This window comes from Saccopteryx leptura, chromosome 2, assembly GCF_036850995.1.
Source record: "Saccopteryx leptura isolate mSacLep1 chromosome 2, mSacLep1_pri_phased_curated, whole genome shotgun sequence".
Classification (NCBI taxonomy): Eukaryota; Metazoa; Chordata; class Mammalia; order Chiroptera; family Emballonuridae; genus Saccopteryx; species Saccopteryx leptura.
In genome coordinates, this window is record NC_089504.1 from 342,275,994 (window position 1) to 342,294,066 (window position 18,073).

Below are 18,073 nucleotides of genomic sequence, written 5' to 3' on the forward strand. Positions count from 1 at the left end.
TGCTGGAGGAGACCTGCAGCTTTACACTTCCAGGTAACTTCCGAGCCCCAGGCCACTGTCTCAGACCCCCTGTTTTGCCCTGCCCCAGATCCCAGCTGCAGCCTTCAGCTTGGTGACCAAGGACGGACGGCCTGTGCACTATGACATGGAGGTGCCAGACTCGGGCATCGACCTGCAGTGCACCCTGGCCCCAGATGGCAGCTTCGCCTGGAGCTGGAGGGTCAAGCACGGCCAGCTGGAGAACAGGCCCTAAGCCAGCCTTCTGATGCCGGCTGCACTCAACTCGAAGCAGCGCTCCTTCTCGGTGCTCGATGCTGCTGCTGAGACACGGGCTCAGGCTGCTCCCAGGGGTTTCAGCAGTGGGACCAGGAGCCAAGGGGGTGCCAGCAAAAAGCCTCCCAGGATGTTCCACTGTGTCCTGCCTGACCCACCAAGAAAACATCCTGTGCCAAGAGAAGAGGAGGAGGAGGAAGGCAGGAGGCCTCTTCCCATGGGGAATAGAGAGGGTCTTCTCTGCCCTGGTCCAAACAAGCTGGCCCGGCCCCTTTGGATCAGGAACCACTTGCTGGCCGTCAAGGGAGAGCAGCTTCCGGCCCCGGTCAGGGAGGGGTAGGCGAGCCCCTCGGCCTCCAGGAAGGTATGAGGGTGTGCCATGTCTAAAGACCCACACCCAGGTCCAGCACAGGGCCAGGCAACAGGTGTGCCCACCCTTGGGTAAACAGGGGCCCTCTGATCCCCTTGCCCGGCCTTTGAACCCCTTTTAGATCTAGGAACTTTTCAGTCAGGGAGCGGGGAATGCCTGACACTGGGAAGTGTCCCTAGGAGAATGCACCCCACTTTTCAGGGTGTTGCAACAGGTCCTGTGCTGAACTCAGCTTCAGCCAAGGACCAGTGAAGGTGTTTAAGTGATACGGTTCTCAGTCCCCAAGCACATGTCCCTTTGCTGCTGGCCACCAGTCTTCCCCAGAGCAGCAGGTGCCGAGCCCCAGCGCTGGCCCAGCACTGCTCCTGACGAGCTGGCCCTCAGTTCCCTCATCTGTAAAAGTGGAGGGCGAGAGACATGAGACCTTCCTGATAGGAACTGGGGATAAGGATGACAGATGGAAAAGAAAGCCGCAGATATAAGCGCTGCTGTTAGCCAAGCCACGGCTTTTGGTGTCACACCAGCTTCCCAAGACACAGCTCAGGCATCGTGCCCAGACTGACCCTGCTCTGTCCCTGGTCACGGGGGCATTGCCAGCTGCATTTTGCACTCTTGTGACCTCAAAGCACTTTCCTGGCTGCCCTCCAGAAGGGCTGATCAGTGGTTCTGCATGAGCATAAGCAGACTGGAGATGGGGTGGAGGGATCAAGTCATCAAGTCTTGACCTGTCTCCACGCATGTGATCCCGTCAGAATTCCAGATTTCTTAAAATGAGCCCTCCCTAATTCTCCATTACCCCAGTCTAGCTTTACGGGGAGGAGCTGATAGGGACTCGTGTAGCATTAATCAACTGTGAATTGTTGAAGGTTGAGAGGCTCACTAGCCTCAGCCCCTGGGAGTGAGGGAGTATCCCCTGAAAGTCCCCCTTGGGAAAAGCTTGTCCCCATGTCTTGCCAAAGGTGCCCTTTGCCCAGCCATCTACACGGAGCCATACCACTCCCCAGGGAGAGAGCCCGGCCCCCATCACGTGAAGAACTGCAGCCTGGGTCCTGCAGAGTTCAGGTTGTAGAGAACTCGGAAAGCAATAAAGTTTGGGGTGATGACATGTATTTTAAGCCATGGCTGTCTCCACTCTCATCTACCTGCTTGCCGAAACTCGGATCCTAACAGCTGCGCCCTTTGCCTTAGTGGTGGGACCTTGTCAGGTCTCCCCTTGTTTGGGGCGAGGGCAGATTTCAGCCCTCGAGTGGGGCTGCTTTTCCCACCACTCCCAGTGGGTGCTTCCAGTCCCACCTCTGAGCTATCCATTCAGACCAGTTAGGCAAGATGCGCCACCTGATGGCAGCAGGGAAGTCCCTGCCAAACACTGCCAGGCCAGGGGGAGGAGGAGGGCAATGAAGAACAGACGACCCCACCCACTGCTCCTTCCCCGAGGCCAGGCTTCCAGGGAACTGAATGGGCCTGGACTCCCAGCACTTCCAGCCCCTTCCCGAGTGCCTGCATCTGATCAGAGAACTGAGTGGGTACCTTGGCCATGGGACAGGCCTGAGGGTGGATGCCACCTGCCCATAGTGCCTTCTCTCATCTGTTTTGACACCCCCTGAAGCTGCTTGCGTGCGTGCGTGTGTGTGTGTGTGTGTGTGTGTGTGTGTGTGTGTGTGTCTGTCGTAGGTGTGTGTGCGCCTTCGCAGGGACAAACAACTTGGGGTAAAGGCCGAAGGTTCACTGGGTTCTTGCAGGGGTCCTGAGTACACGGAAGGGGCAGCAGCCTTGTGCCAGTGAGCCTAGAACAGGTGCAAGGGCCAGTCCAGGAGACCCCTAGTCCTTAACCACGCCGCAGTCACCACCCCAGGTCTGCCGCGAAGGAGCAGAGCTGCCCAAGGTTTCCAGAGAGGAGCTGTGGCTGCTGAGCTAGGTGAGACCGCCTTCTCCCGAGATCACCCCCCAAAGGCCGCTCCTGCCCACGTGCCGGAAATCCTGAGCGCTGTTCCCTGTGGGCGGCACTCGCAGCAGGGACGTCACAGAGGCGGGGACATCACAGGCTCCGGCGCCCCCATCATCTCCACCGCACCCCAGAGTCCCCACCCAAAGAGCACACTGGAGGCGGAAGGGCAGCAGCCACAGCCCTCTCCTCGCCTCGCCTCGCCCACAGAGCCTCCTCGGTCAGCATGGGGGTGACAGGTGGGAGCGGGCGGGCGTGCGGCGGAGGTGGGGGGACGCGGAGGGACTGCCCGACGGGGAGTGGAAAGTGACAGTGAGGGGGCGGAGCTCGTAGGGGGCGGTATTGGTCCTGGGCCCCTACCCCTGGTCCTTAAGCCCCGGGCGTTTGAGCAAGGAGAGCAGCCTAAACCCTGGCCGTCCCTGCGGCGGTGAGGGGCTGGCACTGCCGTAACCCAGCGGTGGACGAGCCTGCGTGTGCACGGGCACACATGCAAACCTTGGGATTAAGGCCGCAGATGGAGGGTTCTTGCCTAGGGGTTCTTGGCACACCTAAAGAGCAGTGTGGCCTTGTGCCCAGGAAACTCATGAACTTTCCAAAGTTCGGGTAACTGCTAAGATCATATCTAGTTGTCCCTGGCTGATGCTTGGAACTTTTGCAGAAAGCTAAAAACAATCCACTTCAACAAATGTTTAGTGAACACTCCTTTCTTTGCACTCTCCTCTGAACCAAGGAGCAGAGAAGTTTGCCCCACAGGGCCTGGGTCTCCTTGGTTTCTAATAATGAGTGCTTGATCCCCCACTGAAATCAGTGCTTCCTTCTCAGGACCTTGCCTCCCAGAAAGACATACAGGGGCCAGCCTTTGAAAATGTGCCAAGAACCCACAGCCTGAGAGCAGCTTAACCCCTTTCCCAAATTTGTAGGGTAATGAATGTATGTGGACACTTTAAGTCACGCCTTCAACATTTATTGCACCCTCTTCGGGCTTATTCTTACGTAGCGAGGCACTGGGTCTGATGAGTTGACTATAAGTTAAAATGTGGCCCAGCAAAAGCACCTGCCTCAGCAAAAGCAGGTCTGCCTCCAGCACCTGGGTCTCACCAGAGCTGGAAAGAGGCATTGCTGCAGCTGCCTCCTCCGTGGTGCCTGACCGTTCCCAGTTCTCATGATGCCACGGCCGCTCCCAGGGGCGAGGAAGAGTCCGGGTTGAGCCCCAACTAAGCCAAGGGCTTCCTTCAGATCTCCCGCCCCCACCCCCTAATAAATGAGAGGTGGATTGGCTGCAAGTAAAAGCACAGCATATGTATCCACCTTGCCCCTTTCCCGAACCAACAATGACATACTGCATATTTTCCAAGTATGGCAAAGTTGTAACGGTTGCTATAATCAAAGATAAGATACCAAGAAGAGTAAAGGTGTTGCATTTATTTTATTTTTGGATAAAGACTGCACAAAACTGTACCAGGGCAATAAACAGTTATGTGATAAAAGTTATTTGATAGAGTAATAAAAGCAAGCATTGCTGTTGACAATGGAAGAGCAGCTGAATTCATCTGAAGACAAAACTGCTGTGATCAACCTAAGGGTTCTGAATGTAGGTGAAGAAGTAGGAGAAAGGGAAGATGAAGGGGGCGATCCTGCTTGGACAGCCTCAGTCCGGCCACAGCTTCCCAGCAAGCCAAAACTAAACCACAGCAACAACAACAAACAATGGAAACCCCGTTCAGGAGGCCCCTCAACAGGATGATTCAGGGTGCCCAAGGACAAAGAAAAGCACGTATTTCAGTGATGAGAAGAACTTAGTGATCAAAGTTATATTAATTTTGTAAATATTTTTTCAATTCTAAATCTTGAAGTATCAAGTTCAGTTGAGACAATAAAGATTACTTTTAGAATTTGAGTATAAGAATACATAATACTAAATACTTCTTTACATAAAATTCATAGAAAATTTAAAATATCATCTTTCTATCTTGTCTTAGAGAACATTAAAAATCAAGATTTGCTGCCCTGACCAGATAGCTTGGTGGTTAGGGCATCAGCTCAAAGCGGAGACTGCCAGTTCAACCCCTAGTCAGGGCACATTCAGGAACAGATTGATGTTCCTGTCTCTCTCTTTCACCCTCTCTCTCTAAAATCAATAAGATAAATATTTTTTATAAAATCAAGGTTTGCTAATAACCATTAACCTTGAAAACAGTTTACTTGAATAAAAAAGAAAACAATACTATTATAGTAATGCTATTGTTATCCCAAGAAATAAGATATATTTAAAAAAAAAAATTGGGGTCCATTTTAAATGTTTATTCATGTCTAATTAGTTTACATAAGACTTTTAAAATAAATTTTATCTGTAAAGCAAAAAAATCATAAAGACTGTGAAAAGTTGAATGATCTATTATTATTAAATGTTATAAAAATTTCAAGCCTGACCAGGCAGTGGTACAATGGACGGAGCGTCAGCCTGGGACACTGAGGACCCAGAATCAAAACCTCAATGTCACCGGCTTGAGCGGGGGCTCACCAGCTTGAGTATGGAATAGACATGATCCCATGGTCACTGGCTTGAGCCCAAAGGTCACTGGCTTGAAACTCAATGTTGCTGGCTTGAGCTCAAGGTTACTGGCTTGAGCAAGGGGTCACTGGCTTGGCTGAAGCCCCCTGGTCAAGGCACACATGAGAATCAATGAACAACTAAAGCACCACAACTATGAATTGATGCTCCCTGTCTCTCCCCTTTCCTGTCTGTCTGTCCCTATTTGTCTTTCTCTCTCAAATTAAAAAAAAAAAGAAATAAAAATTTCAAGAGAATTTTGGTTTAAAGAAAAGTTAACGTGTATATTGGACAGCTAGGTGTGTCACAGAGAAGATGACACTGAAATACTGGTTAAACTTTCATGTATGTGTAGGATTTTACCAGAAAAGAAACTCTGGGTATTGGAAATCACATGTGCAAAGGCACTGAGGCATAAAAGGACCTGCCATGTTCTAGAAAGTCTTGGACTTGGAGCAAGGCAAGGAGCTGCATACCAAGAAATTGAAAAAAGAAGACTACTGAGGTCAGACCAGGCAAGATCTTTGAGGCCACCCTAGAGCTTGGATGTGACCAGAGAGGCAAGTATGATGCAGCATACTCAATTCTGGGGTCGTCGATAGGCACAAGCAGGAGGGGAATATGGTTGCAATGGTTCAGCTAGAAGCCTAAGGAGATCTCAGAAAAGAGGTTAACATCATGGGATTTGAAGCTTAGTTGGACCTGCATTCAGGTCCTGGCACTTCTCTTATAGCTGTGTGACCTTGTGAAAGTTTCCCCATCTGTGAGAGGAGAGTCGTGACCACTTGTGCATAGAGTGTCTATGAGGACTGAATGTGTGCTAAGCACTCAGCACTGAGTCGGTAGATAGTAAGTCGTGGGTTTGTGTTGACTTTGGTGGGAGATGAGGAGAGAAGAATTGGAGACGGAGAAGGAGTTGTGCACAACAAGGTCAGCATCAGTGGTAAGAAAGTCAGAAGTTGGGGAAGTGAGGGGTGTCACGAATGACCCAGGTTTCTAATTAGGGTGATAGAATGAAGGATGAATCAGGGCAAGAGGAGAGAGGGTTATAAAGAGCTGAGATATTGGAAAAGAAGATGGGTCAGATATGCAGAACCGCATTGGCCATGCTAGAGTCTGGACACACCGGGTGTGAACTTGAGGTAAGAAATGGAAAATAAACTGCAGGGTTTGACAGGGTGAAAACGATAAGGAATTCATTTCTTTGCTCAAACTTTTGCTGAGCATTGTGCCAGACTCTGTGCAGGAGGTCAGAGATGCAAAGCAAGCAACCCACATACCCCGCCCACCTCTAATTGAGGGTCAGCAAGAGGCCATGTGCTCAGATCAAGGTCTGTAGAGACAGGGAGGGGTGACTGGAAGAGGAGCCCCTAGACCAGGGTCATGAGGTAGAGTCCAGAAGGTCTCTACAAGAAGAGGTGAGCCCTGAACATCATCACAGTAAGAAACAAGCGAATTCCAGAGAGAGGAGACAACTCAGGCTCTGACGAAGGATCCATCATGTTTTGGACAAAGTGAAGTTGAGGACCCCTTAAGGAGAATGTGTAATCGGTGACTGCAGTTTACTCTAGAGCTCAGGAGAAGTGGGAGTCAGAAACAGAGATTGGAGGGTCTCCAGTGGTCATGGCCAACAGCTTGAAATCTCCAAGGGAGCAGAGACTATGTATGTCATCACTGTGTCCTCAGCTCTTAGCACAGTGCCTGGTCCATAGTTTGGGCTCACCATTTTCTTTTAACTTTATCAAAGAAATGTATGCATGTGGCTAAATAGAACTGCAGAGCTTATTCAGTGATGCAAAGCAAGAATCCCCTGCACCGCACCCCCAGCCTCACTCAGAGCACCCACAGTTGTTTGGTTTGAACTGTTTTTCTGCCTACTTACCTACCTTATCACTCTGCAGGCTCACGGGCTCTTTCTTGGTTTATCAGTTCTAGACATTACCACCTTCCTGCTCTAATGGCCCCACCCTCCCCCATTTCCCCAACATTGTGTTTACATCTGCAGATACCTTTGTAAGTTTAATATATTTATATCTTTGTTGTTAATCAAGTTTAGACAATATATTTTGACACCCACAAGTAAGATGAAGTTTTTAGTGCCCCCCTTTCCCTTCAGCTTCCAAAATCTTCCCTGCCTTCCACCTCCAAAAATTCTAACATATATATATATATTTAAATATCAAGATTGGGAACATTTACATTGTTTCAAAACCACAATTATATTTTCTACATTTTGTCTGTATGTTGATTCTAAAAGTTGAAAGTTAATAAACAGGATTTTCATTATTGTGACTGCATAACTACTATTCACTGCAGAGTTAGGAAGGTTACTACAGTTACCTTTTCTTTCTTAACTTTTTGGTTTTCCTGGAGTTTCTAATTGCGTCTTTTTTCTCTTTCTTTCTATTTATTTATTTCTATTTTTGGTACTCTTTGGTTTTATCTAGCCTTAGTTTTCTTCAGCCTCTACAGCTAATCAGCTATGCTATCAGGTTTTCTTTATTTCAGAAGTCTACTATCCAGGGTCCATCTTACAACTATGTAAACTGGCTGTCAGTCTCTATACAGTTAACATCCTGGGACTCAGCTGCTTTCCTGGACGGGATGGGGACAGACAACACATTATTTCCTTCCTGGCTCTCATGTTTTACACCAAAATCTTGCATTAGCACAACCTTAAAAAACTTCCCCCCCCCCCCCAAAGAGGTAAATTTCTGAGTCTTTTCACATCTGAAATGCTAGTTTGGCTCAATATAAAATTCTAAGTTAGAAATCATTTGTCTCATAATTTTAAAGACAATCATTGTTGCTAACTCCATCCAGTACGATTCTCCCCCTCCTTGGAGTAGGTAGCTGATTTTTCTACTTCGGAAGCATTTAGGAATATTTTGCTCCTGGAGTAATGAACTTTCATAATAAGGACTCTTTGACATCTCTAGTGCTGGGCATTCAATGAACACTTTTAAGCCAATGACATTCTTAAGCTTAGAGAAATTTTGATTTCTCTTTTCTTCTTGTTTATATTCTCTATTATTTCAGGATTTCTTTAAAGAATTGGAATTTTTATTGATTTTTTTTCTCACATTGTCTTGATATTTTGGATCCACTCTCTGGGAAGTTTCTCTGTGTTTTATTTTCCAATTCTATTTACCCCAAAAATCCCTTTCTTTCTCTCTAATTCTTTTAAAATAGCATCCTGTTCTTGCTTTTGGGATGCAATATATATCATATTGTTAAATATTTTCATCTCTGATCTCTGAAAATGAGTAGAGTTTGCTTTATGCTCCTTTCTGTTTCCCAAATTACTTCTGGTATTCCAGAGTCACCATTTCTCTTGGTCTGTCACCTGCATGTTGGCAGTTTCTTCAAATGTCTGGTAATGCTCAGCTCTCCATGTTTAAGAGTGAAGTAATATGTCTGACCAGGTGGTAGCACGATGGATAGAGCGTCAGTCTGAAATGCTGAGGACCCAGGATCAAAACCTGAGGTCACCGACTTCAGCACGGGCTCACCAGCTTGAGCATGGGGTCGCCAGCTTGAGTGTAGGATCATAGACATGATCCCATGGCTTGAACCCAAAAGTCACTGCCTTAAGCAAAGGGTCACTAGCTTAGCTGGAGCTTCCCAGTCAAGGCACATTATTGAACAATTAAAGTGTCACAACTACCAGTTGATGCTTCTCTCTTCCTTCCTGTCTGTCTTCCCCTGTCTGTCCCTCTCTATTTGTCTCTGTCTCTCTTGGAGAAAAAAAAAGTGGAATCATAGCCTGACCTGTAGTGATGCAGTGGATAAAGTGTCGACCTGGACTGCTGAGGTTGCCGGTTCAAAACTTCAGGCTTGCCTGGTCAAGGCACATACAAGAAGCAACTACTTATGAGTTGATGCTTTGCACTCCTCCCTCCACCTTTCTCTCTCTATCTTCTCTCTAAAATCAAGAAGTAGGCCCTACCCGCTTGGCTCAGTGGTAGAGTGTCAGCCCAGCATCCCAGGTTCAATTCCCAGTCAGGGCACACAGGAAAAGCAACCATCTGCTTCTCCACACCTCACCCTCCCTTTTTCTATTTTTCTTTCTCTCTCTTTCCTCCTCCTGCAGCTATGGCTTGATTGGTTCCAGAGCATTGGCCCAGGCAGTGAGGATGGTTCTGTGGTGCCTTTGCCTCAGGCACTAAAAATAGCTTGGTTGCAAGCATGGCCCCAGATGGGCAAAGCATCAGCCCCAGACGGGGGTTGCCGGGTGGATCCTGGTCAGGACGCATGCAGAAGTCTGTCTCTCTATCTCCCCTTCTCTCACTTGGAAAAGGGAAGAAAAATAAAATAAATAATAAAAGTAAGAAATAAAAATTTTAAAAATAAATTAATAAAGAGTAAAATCATAAAAAGCTGATTGGGAGCCTGTAACTGCAGAATTTATGCCTATCATATGTCATTTTAGGGTGATCAGGCAGGAACCAGACATATCTCTGGCTGGTTGAAGAAGTTCAACAAAATTGATAAGTTTCTAGCCAAAATGAACGGGAAAAAAAGAAAGATGACAAAAATTACCAGTATGAGGAATGAAGAAGGTAACATCACTACAGATTCTACAGATATGAAAATGATAGTAAGGAACTATTATAAACAACTTATGCCAATAAATTTGATAACTTAGATGAAATGGACAAATTCCTTTAAAAGATAGAAATTTCAGAACTTACTCAAGAAGAAATAGATATTCTGGAAATGATAGTGGCGATGGCCACACAGCAATTAACAATGTGAATGTACTTAATGTACTTAATGCCACTTAACTGTAGTTTAAAATAGTTTAAATAGCCTGACCTGTGGTGACACAGTGGATAAAGCGTCAACCTGGAGGTTGCTGGTTTGAAACCCTGGGCTTGCCTGGTTAAAGCACATATGGGAGTTGAGACTTCCTGCTCCTCCCCCCTTCTCTTTCTCTCTCTCTCTCTTCCCTTCCTAAAATGAACAATTAATTTTTAAAAAGGATGAAATAATTTAAATAAGCAATTTTATGTTATGTATATTTACCACAATAAAAAAAAGAAATAGGCTTAATAGTCCTTTATCTATTTTTTAAATTTGAATTTGTAATTAATCTTCTCCAAGGAAACCCCAGGTTCACCAGCTTTACTAGAAAATTCTACCAAATATAAAGAAGAAATAATACCAATTTTACACAAACTCAGAAAATTGAAGAGGGAATACTTCTCAACTCATTCTGTAAGGTCAGCATTACTCTAATATCAAAACCTTGCCTGACCTGTGGTGGCACAGTGGATAAAACCACCCTGAATGCTCAGGTCACCAGTTCGAAACCCCAAGTTTGCCCAGTCAAGGCATATAAAAGAAGCAACTACAAGTTGATGCTTCCCATTCTCCCCCTCCCCCCTTTTCTCTCACTCTCCTCTCTCTAAAATCAGTAAATAAAATATTTTTTAAGTTTTGTTTTTTTTTCTACAGAGACAGAGTCAGAGAGAGGGATAGACAGGGACAGACAGACAGGAACGGAGAGAGATGAAAAGCATCAATCATCAGTTTTTCGTTGCAACACCTTAGTTGTTTATTGATTGCTCCCTCATATGTGCCTTGACCGCAGGCCCTCAGCAGACCAAGCAACCCCTTGCTCGAGCCAGCGACCTTGGGTCCAAGCTGGTGAACTTTTGCTCAAACCAGATGAGCCCGCACTCAAGCCGGCGACCTCAGGGTCTCAAACCTGGGTCCTTCCGCAACCCAGTCTGACGCTCTATCTACTGCGCCACTGCCTGGTCAGGCAATAATAAAATATTTTTTAAAAAACTGACAAAGACATGAAAAGAAAGTTACATACAAAAAAAAAAAAAAGAAAGTTACATACTAGTATGCCTCATGAACATATATGTGAAAATTCTAAAATAAAAGAATAGTAAACCAAATTCAACTGTGTATAAAAAGATAGTTCAGGCCCTGGCCAGCTGGCTCAGTGGATAGAGTATTGGCCCAGTGTATGAGTGTCCTGGGTTCAATTTCTCTTCAGGGCACACAGGAGAAGCAATCATTTTCTTCTCCACCCCTTCCCCTCCCCCTTCTCTCTCTCTTTCTTTCATAGACAGTGGTTTGCTTTGTTGAGAATGACTTGGTTGGGGCCTGACCTGTGGTGGCGCAGTGGATAAAGCGTCGACCTGGAAACGCTGAGGTTGCCGGTTCAAAGCCCTGGACTTGCCTGGTCAAGGCACATATGGGAGTTGATGCTTCCTGCTCCTCCCCCCTTCTCTCTCTCTCTCTCTCTCTCTCTCTCTCTCCTCTCTAAAATGAATTTTAAAAAATATTTTTAAAAAAAAGAGAATGACTTGGTTGGTCCAAGTGTCAGCCTCAGGTGCTGAAAATAGCTCAGTTGATTCAAGCATTGGCCCCAGACAGGGATTGCTGAGTGATTCCTGATAAAGGTGCATGTGGAAATCTGTCTCACTATCTCCCCTCCTCTCCCTTAAAAAAAAAAATCATATACCATGACCAAATGAGGCTTATTCCAAGAATGCAAGATTGACTTAATATTTTTAAAAATCAATATATTTTACCGAAAAATAATTAACAATAAAAGATAGCAGTATTCATGTTAACATATAACATGTTATATATAATATAGTATGTCAACAGAATATAAAATAAAAACCATATGATCATCTCAATAAGGCAGGAAAAGCATCACACAAAATCCAACATCCCTTTCTAATTAAAAACTAAGTAAACTAGGAATAGAAGGGAACATTGTCAACTCAATAAAAGGCATCTATGAGAAGAACTACAGCTGACATCATTCCTAATGGTGACATACTGAATACTTTCCCCTAAGCTCAGGAACAAAGCAAGGATGTCCACTCTCCACTCTATTCAACATTGTTCTGGAGATTGTTCTCAGTGCAACAAGGCAAGAAAAGGAAATAAAGAGACATCCAAGCCCTGGCTTGTTGGCTCAGTGGGTAGAGCAGCAGCCCGGTGAGCAGATATCCTGGGTTTAATTACTGGTCAGGGCACACATGAGAAGCGACCATCTGCTTTTCTCTTCCACCCTCTCCGCCTTCTCTTTCTCTTCTCCTCTCCGTGGCCAGTGGCTCGATTGGTTCCAGCATCATCCCCAGGTGAGAGTCGGCCTTAGGTGCTGAGGATGGTTTGGTTGATTTGAGCATTGCTGGCAGCATGTGGGAGTCTGTATCTCCCCTCCTTTCACTTTAAGAGAGAGAGAGAGAGAGAGACATCCAGAATGGAAAGTAAGACTGTCTTGAGTCACACACATTATTGTTAGTGTAGAAAACTTGATGAAATCTATAAAAAGTAAAACTAGAACTGGTAGGATTTTAGGACAGTTTCAAGTTACAAGATCAACATTTCTATACGCTAGCAACCAGCAATTGGAAATTGAAATTATTTCACATACTACAGAATGTCACAGAAGCCCCAAGTTGAGTCAACCTCAAACTTTGCTTCCAACCCCCAGTGCTGCTGAGATTCACACCATAATCATTTCTCTTCCTGTCCACACCCAGTTGTTCATGGAAGGGTTAAGGCTGTGGGGTGTTGATTCAATTGCCAGGGAAACTTTGTAAACATGCAGGGAAGGCTGTGAAGTCAGAGGCCTGGGAAGGAGCCGCACTTGGGCAGGTGGAGTTGGAAATGAAGAGACACGGGGAGGAGGCCAAGGGAACGTGGCAGTTGAAAAGTTGGAGGGTTCTGAAGAGGCCACTAAGCTGCCCCTGGGAGCCGTCCATGGTGGCACACAGACTCCTAGCCCAGCCACTCACGATCACATGGCCCAGGCTGAACACTGACACGCCAAATCCCAGTCCCAGGACCAGCCACGCATGGCTCTCCTCTGGTTCTGCATCTCTTGGAAAGGCCACAGCACATTCCAATCCTTCTGATATAATCCTGGGAGCAATTCTTCTCAGCCAGAGCCAAACTTGTCATTTCTTGCCACACCGCAGGCTCAGGGGGACCCAGCCTGCCTATTGCCGTGATGACCTCACCTATCCACTGAGAAACAAAGAATGGGACAGCCTGGTGCCTCCCACCCCAGAGGATAAAAAAGAAGCTTCTGCTGTAAAAGATACAAGCTTCCAGGGGGGAACTTGTGGTGGAGGGACCGCCCCCAAGGAGTCAGTCTCCTCCTTAGAGGATTATCAGAGCTCATATATGACCAGATCTGTGTCAGCATCACCTCAGAACAAGCACCAGGGCTGAGACCCTGGCCCAGAGTTGGGGATGGATGACCCCAGGGTGTGATGGGGTGAGAAGCCTGGGAAAGAGAGGATGGACTTCAAGATAGGAGGGTCCACGATTAGGGTGAGTGGCAGATCTGAAGCCTGACCAGAAAGAGTGGAGAAAGGGACAGAGAGACAAAAATGGAGGGAGATGAGGAAGGTTCATGTGGGCATGATGGGGAGCCCTACACAATTCCAGCTTCTGGGTAGGACAGCATGCAGGGCAGGGCAATTGAGTTTCCTAAGTCCAACACGAATTCAAGTTCTGACTTCATGGATGATCAGCTGAAGGACCTTGGGCAAATGAACCTACTTTTGGGTTGAATCAGTGAGATAAAGCACAGAAAGTGCTCAGTACAAGCCTTGGTTAGTAGTCCTCAATAAATGAAGTGGGTACTATTAGCATTCACCCTTACAGAGGGCCAGCGTGGGCCAGCATGGAAAGTGGAGGGGAGCGGACATGAGCGACAGGACTGGTGACACTCGGAAGAGCAAGGAAACAAGGGTTAAGATGGGAGAGGGAATGGTGGTGGGTGGAGACTTACTTGACTTGGGATGGTGAGCGCACAATACAGTGTCCAGATGTTGTGTTGTAGAGTTGTGCATCTGAAACCTGTGTAATTTGGTTAACCAGTGTCACCCCAATAAATTCAATAAAAAGGGGAACATTTTTAAATTAAGAAATAACAATGGTAGAGAGAATTGCAAACAGGTTAGGCGAGGGATGGGGGTGCTGAGGCATCACACCAGCCCCTCCAGAGCCCTGCAGGGCTCGCCCTCCGCCTGCTGCTCCCCGGTCTTACCTCCTTCTCTCTGCCAGGTGCCTATGGATTTCCCTGCTGTAGCAAGAACTCGGTGGACATTTTGGACACACAGTGAGAACCAGTCTCCCATCATCGGATGACCTCTCCCCCACCTGCCAGGACCACCAACTCCTTACACCCTGCCACCACTGCCGAGTTTTCATGTAGCCCCCCAACCCGGGATCTCCTTCCATCTTGCTTGTTTTTAAAATCTCCCCAAGGGTAGAATCGAGGCCAAAAGGTCATAGCAGTTCTGCCTGCAGTCATTGAGGACTACTAAGGGGTAGTGGGGTACACCCAGGGACATGGACGGGACGTGTCCCCTTAGATCCACTTGGCTCTAAGGATAGAGGCTGTCTGAGTTGGGGGTAGGCAGTTCCCTAAGGAAGGAGAGAGGGCCACATGGCTGAGCATGCAGGCAAGGGCCAAGGGGGCAGCACACTGCCGACTAAAACTGAGGGAGCCCTTTATACGCAGGCACACCCTCTGCTTTTCACATCTGCCAAGCTGGGACTGAGCAGGCTGCGGGGAGGGCGGTGCTCTGGCTTCTCCTCCTGTGAGGAGCCACCTTCTGGGCACTGGTGCTCCAAGTGAGATGCATGAGATTGATTAAAAAGAAGATTCTTGGGCCTCACCTCCAACCAACTGGATCCCCTCCTTATGGGGGTGTGGAGGGGGGGGGCAACTTGGCAAGCTCTCCAGGCTCTTTCTAAAGTCACTCAAGTTTGAGAGGACAACTCCAGAATTCTTAGTAGGAGTGAGGACAGCCAGGGGACTGGATAAGCTGAAGGCATCTTGCCAGCCCAGTATTAGGTGGGGGACTTTGGGCCCCAGAGACCGCCTTCCTCCTGAAGCCATCCCACCAATCCCTTAGAGCCCTTCTGTCACCCACTCTCTCTCTTTCTGTCTTAGGGTTGACATAAACCAACATCTCCAGCAGGAGCAGCAGGAGGAGAAGATAAAGGTAACAGTGGGCAGGGTGGGGACATGGTAGGCAAGGGGCAAGGTTCCTTGAGGTCCATCTTCCCTAAATTCGGACCAGCCCGTACCCTTGACAATTCCGGGACCCTAGTGCCAGGCCAGTGTTGGCCTGCTCACATACACCCGCTCACACTGCCTCCCTGTCCCAGGCAGGTCTCTGCAAAGAGACAAGTGTGGGAGAGGCAGTGAGCCATGTGTGTACTGGGGGGAGCAGGACAGGGAATTGGTGTCAGGGGCCTCCTCAGCTTTCAATTGAAACTATTTAGCAGGAGAATAAATTGCAAGAGCTGGAGCCCCCACAAAAATTGAACCTGGACCTCGACACAGACCTGGAGCTGGAGATGGAAGCGGACGCCAAGGATGTGCCACCGTTGGAGTGGTGCCCAGAACCTATGCTCAAGCCTGAGGACCTCTATACAGACCTGGAGCTGGAGATGGAAGCGGACGCCAAGGATGTGCCACCATGGGAGTGCCCAGAACCTATGCTCAAGCCTGAGGACCTCGACACAGAACTGGGGCTGGAGTTGGAAGCGGACGCCAAGGATGTGCCACCATGGGAGTGCCCAGAACCTATGCTCAAGCCTGAGGCCAAGCTGGAGGCCAACTTGAAGGCCTGCAATGAAGACCTGGAGGAACAGAGGTGCAAGATAGAATCCATCTACCCCTCCACAGAGGAGCTAATGAAGCAGGACACCTGCCAGCGGAGTGTGAGGTCGAATTCCTCCTCCTCAATCTTCATGAAGGAGGAACAAGGGTCCGCCTTCCAGCAATCCATCCATGTGCAGACCTCCAAGCACCTCTTCTGGGCAGACAAGCACACCCAGGCCTCAGAACAGAGCCTGCAGTGGACGAGCAGCATGCAGCCTGGTGAGAAGACCACAGATAAGACCACCAACGGCCTCAACCGGGAGTCAGCCTCCATGGACACCCTGTGCTCCGAGAAGCAGCACCAGAACCCCAGCCCCCAGCCAGAGTTTTCAGACTCCGGCCCCGAACAGCCACCAAGCACCCACTCGTCCTCCTCCAGTCTCCCAGCAGTTCTCGGTCTGGAAGATTTGGTCAAGTTTGCATCTTCCCTGGCCTTAGCCTCCTCCAGCAATATGGACTTGCCCAAACTGGAGCACATAATGAAAGCGCCACCCTCAAAGACCGTGGAGCCTTCGACAATGCCCGTGGTGGGGAGTGTCCTCCCACCTGCCAAGGAGGACTCAGAGCAGGAAAACCTCTCTGAGTTGCTAGAGAAGCCACCAAAGAAACTGCCAGAAGCCAGAGAGCCACAGAAAGCTTGCAAGCAGGAAGACAAGAACTTACTTGACCCTTACCTTGACTTTAACAAACCGGAGTTCCAGAGGGCCACCATTGAAGGGACAGTGAAGTTTCTCCAGCCCCTGGGCATGTCTTCTGCACCGAAGGGAGATGGGAAAGAGTAAGTGAGGCTGGCGCACCGCTCCCCCGAGAGGAGGCTGTGCTGGGGGGTACGTGTGGGCCCAGTCCGCACACAGCTGAGTGGGGGTGGGGAACAGTGGAATGAGGCACTGTGTGGGCTCTGGCGTCTCACCTCTTGACTTCACAACGCTGCTGGAAACCAGGTTCCGGCAGACTGAGGTGTAGTGCCAAGGTCAGGGATAAAGAAGGCCTGGGGACCGTGAAGAGTGAGCACTCCAGGGCTCGGGCGGGTAACTGGCTTCAAAATGGGAAAGGCCATTCTGGCATTAGGAAGCTTCTCACCCAGAGGGCGGGTGACCTTTCCCGCCCCAGAAACCTCAGGCTAGTGTCTGCCCTGCTGAGAACTTGATGGCCCCAGCCCCGGCCCCAGGACACTTCCATCAAGTTGCAAATGAGGGAACAGGGTTACAGGGTTCTCCAGCACCCCTCGCTTCCTCGGGATGCATGGGCACAACAGAATGTCAGCTGCCCGTCCGTGTGCAGCAGGAATAGGTTCTCTTACCCCAGTGCCCTCCTCAGAGTGGCCTCTGGGCTCATCCCTCTCCCCTGACCCTCCCACTGGGGCCCAAGTGACACCCTCTCTTTTGAATTGCAGGTCAGTGCCAGGAAAGGAGAAAGGGAGTCCAATATTGATGAAAATCCATTTAAAGCTGCTGCCCCCTCTTCCCCAGAGAAGTGACTAGACAAAACCAATAAAGCCTCCGGTGCTGGCCCCCGGCTCAGACTTTTTGTACAGACACTCCTGGACCAGTGAGCTCAGCTGGCTGCAGAGTCTTCGTCTCAATTTTTTAAGGATGCACCACCATTTTTTAGCTACCTCAGCCCCAGCAGCTCCACCTGCCTGCTGAGGGCTGAAGCAGCCCTGTTTGTCCCTTCTCACTCCCCATTGGTAGTTCTGCTTCACTCGCACCTGCAGACCATGCCAGCAACAGAGGCTCGTGACTAGTCTTGGGGAGGCCTCAGTACCCTCTGAGGCTTCAGGTTTTTAGCTCATTAAATGGGGCTTCCTCTCGGCCTGAAGCCAGAGACTCCTTGGGATCATCTGAGGAGAGAGTCTCCTGGGGGTGGGGCTGGGCAGGCAAGGGAGTCCTTTCTTCCTGCTGCTCTCCTTGGTGAAGGGACGGTGTCCAGGGGCTGAAAGGAGAGAGAGAATGAAGCCAAAGGACTGGCCCTTTAGGGACCTGCAGCCTTGAGTTGGAGGTGCCCCAAAATGTAGGGGAGAGCCATGTGTAACAAGCACATGCAACCCAGACACAGGATACACACACACACCATCCACTGACCAGAGCATCATACAGACAGGCACTCACATGACACAGCCACACAGAGACAGCGGAAGCACGCTCCACACGTGCCATGCACACAAATGCACATCAACACAGACATGTATTAAACATGCACACAAATGCACAAGCCTCCCCACATCAAGAAAAGATGGGCGGCCCTGGCCGGTTGGCTCAGTGGTAGAGCATC

General features: G+C 48.7%; 2 protein-coding genes across 3 annotated transcripts in view; both read left to right on the plus strand.

Annotated features, from left to right (window-relative positions):
- The window catches only part of MAP3K14 (mitogen-activated protein kinase kinase kinase 14), a 48,095-nt gene extending 46,343 nt beyond the window's left edge, over positions 1 to 1,752 (plus strand). The window contains exon 16 of the mRNA XM_066363904.1: positions 89 to 1,752. Within this exon, the coding sequence (XP_066220001.1) occupies positions 89 to 253 (165 nt within the window). The 3' untranslated portion in view covers positions 254 to 1,752. The remainder of the gene's footprint in view (positions 1 to 88) is intronic.
- Positions 1,753 to 2,638: 886 nt separating this feature from the next.
- Positions 2,639 to 17,314, plus strand: SPATA32 (spermatogenesis associated 32). 2 transcript variants are annotated; one of them, XM_066366302.1, is made up of 5 exons: positions 2,639 to 2,824; positions 14,191 to 14,245; positions 15,086 to 15,137; positions 15,421 to 16,580; positions 17,196 to 17,314. In XM_066366302.1, exons 1-5 carry the CDS (start codon positions 2,812 to 2,814, stop codon positions 17,281 to 17,283), a joined length of 1,368 nt encoding a protein of 455 aa, XP_066222399.1. In that variant the 5' UTR covers positions 2,639 to 2,811; the 3' UTR covers positions 17,284 to 17,314. The 2 variants fall into 2 exon arrangements, with proteins under 2 accessions (XP_066222399.1, XP_066222400.1); XM_066366303.1 differs by having other exon boundaries at positions 15,424 to 16,580.
- The last annotated feature ends 759 nt before the right edge of the window (positions 17,315 to 18,073 follow it).